The following is a 1,379-nucleotide window of genomic DNA, read 5'->3' as shown; positions in this document are numbered from 1 at the left end:
GTGGCCCCCACCCCATAACAAAGAAACAGAATTCCCGGAGGATGAGGCCCGGAAATCAGGATTTTAAAAAGATTCCCAGGTGACTCTAATGTGCAGCCAAGGTTGAGAACCGCTGGTCTACAGTGACAGATGCAGCTCAGTGGACGGTTGGTGCTGGGGATGAGTGGGGGAGAGTCACGGCAAAGTATCGACTTTTTGGGGGGTGATGGGAAGGTTTTAAACCTTTTTTTTTAAAAAAAATCTATTTTATTGAATTTTTACAGAGAAGAAGGGAGAGGGATAGAGAGTTAGAAACATCGATGAGAGAGATCGATCAGCTGCCTCCTGCACAGTCCCCAGTAGGGATGTGCCCGCAACCAAGGTACATGCCCTTGACCGGAATTGAACCTGGGACCCTTCAGTCCGCAGGCCAACGCTCTATCCACTGAGCCAAACTGGTTCGGCGGTTTTAAACCTTTTTTTTTTTTTTAATGTAAGGAGTTTATTGGAATGGTTTTTTTTTAATTGCTAAAAGTATTACAAAGGGTATTGCATATGTGTCCTTCTTTATCCCCTGAGCCAAACTGGTTCGGCGGTTTTAAACCTTTTTTTTTTTTTTAATGTAAGGAGTTTATTGGAATGTTTTTTTTTTTAATTGCTAAAAGTATTACAAAGGGTATTGCATATGTGTCCTTTTTTTCCCCCCTGCCCTTGACAATCCTTGATTGTGGGCGCGCTCCCCTTCCCAGCAGCATGCCCAGCCTTCCCCTCCCCTCTTCTCCCCCGACAGGCCTGCATCACCTAAACTCTAGGAGACCCCACCAGCCGTGCACCAGCCGCACAATGGCCTGTGGCAGCTCCACCAGGGCTACCCCCCCCCCCAACCTGCCCAAGGTCCCTTTTTACCTGACTTCTCAGTGGCCAGAGCAGCCCCCTCTCTCTCCTGTTGCTGCTTCTACCCTAGGCCCTTCCTTGGGTCACTATCCCCAACTCTAATAAGCGTCCTCTCAAATTTTTTTTTTTTAAAATCTTGCTTGTGATGTGGTTACACAGGTGTATTATGCATTTTTCACAACTCAAAATGGACGCAGTTTATGGTATGTAGTCTACCCCCAACGCCCCCACAGAAAGATGTCATAAGAACACCTCTTAACGATGTGAAGAGGTTACAGGGGGACAAAAAGGGAGGAGAAGCTTAAACAAGTTTACAGCAACTTGGTCAACAGGTACGAAGAGAAAAATGAAATCTCTGAAGCATTTTAAATTCGACCCCAAGGCGGATTCGCTTCACGAACGCGTTAGAAAGGGTCCCGTTCCTCCGGGGGAGTCGCTGAACCGGCCTGGCCGCCGCGCAGACCCACCTGCGTTGAACTCGGGGTCGTCCTCCAGGACGGTCACCG

General features: G+C 48.2%; 1 protein-coding gene across 1 annotated transcript in view; it reads right to left on the bottom strand.

Annotated features, from left to right (window-relative positions):
• ASRGL1 (asparaginase like 1) overlaps positions 1-1,377 on the bottom strand; it is a gene marked incomplete at its 5' end in the record, with an annotated part of 15,009 nt that extends 13,632 nt beyond the window's left edge. The window contains one exon of the mRNA XM_005857497.1: positions 1,341-1,377. Coding sequence (XP_005857559.1) covers positions 1,341-1,377 — 37 coding nt within the window. The remainder of the gene's footprint in view (positions 1-1,340) is intronic.
• Between the last annotated feature and the right edge of the window lie 2 nt (positions 1,378-1,379).

The sequence above is a fragment of the Myotis brandtii genome, unplaced genomic scaffold (genome assembly GCF_000412655.1).
Source record: "Myotis brandtii unplaced genomic scaffold, ASM41265v1 scaffold1112, whole genome shotgun sequence".
NCBI classification, from domain to species: domain Eukaryota; kingdom Metazoa; phylum Chordata; class Mammalia; order Chiroptera; family Vespertilionidae; genus Myotis; species Myotis brandtii.
Note: the sequence above shows the minus strand (reverse complement) of the source record. Positions and strands in the feature narration are given on the sequence as shown.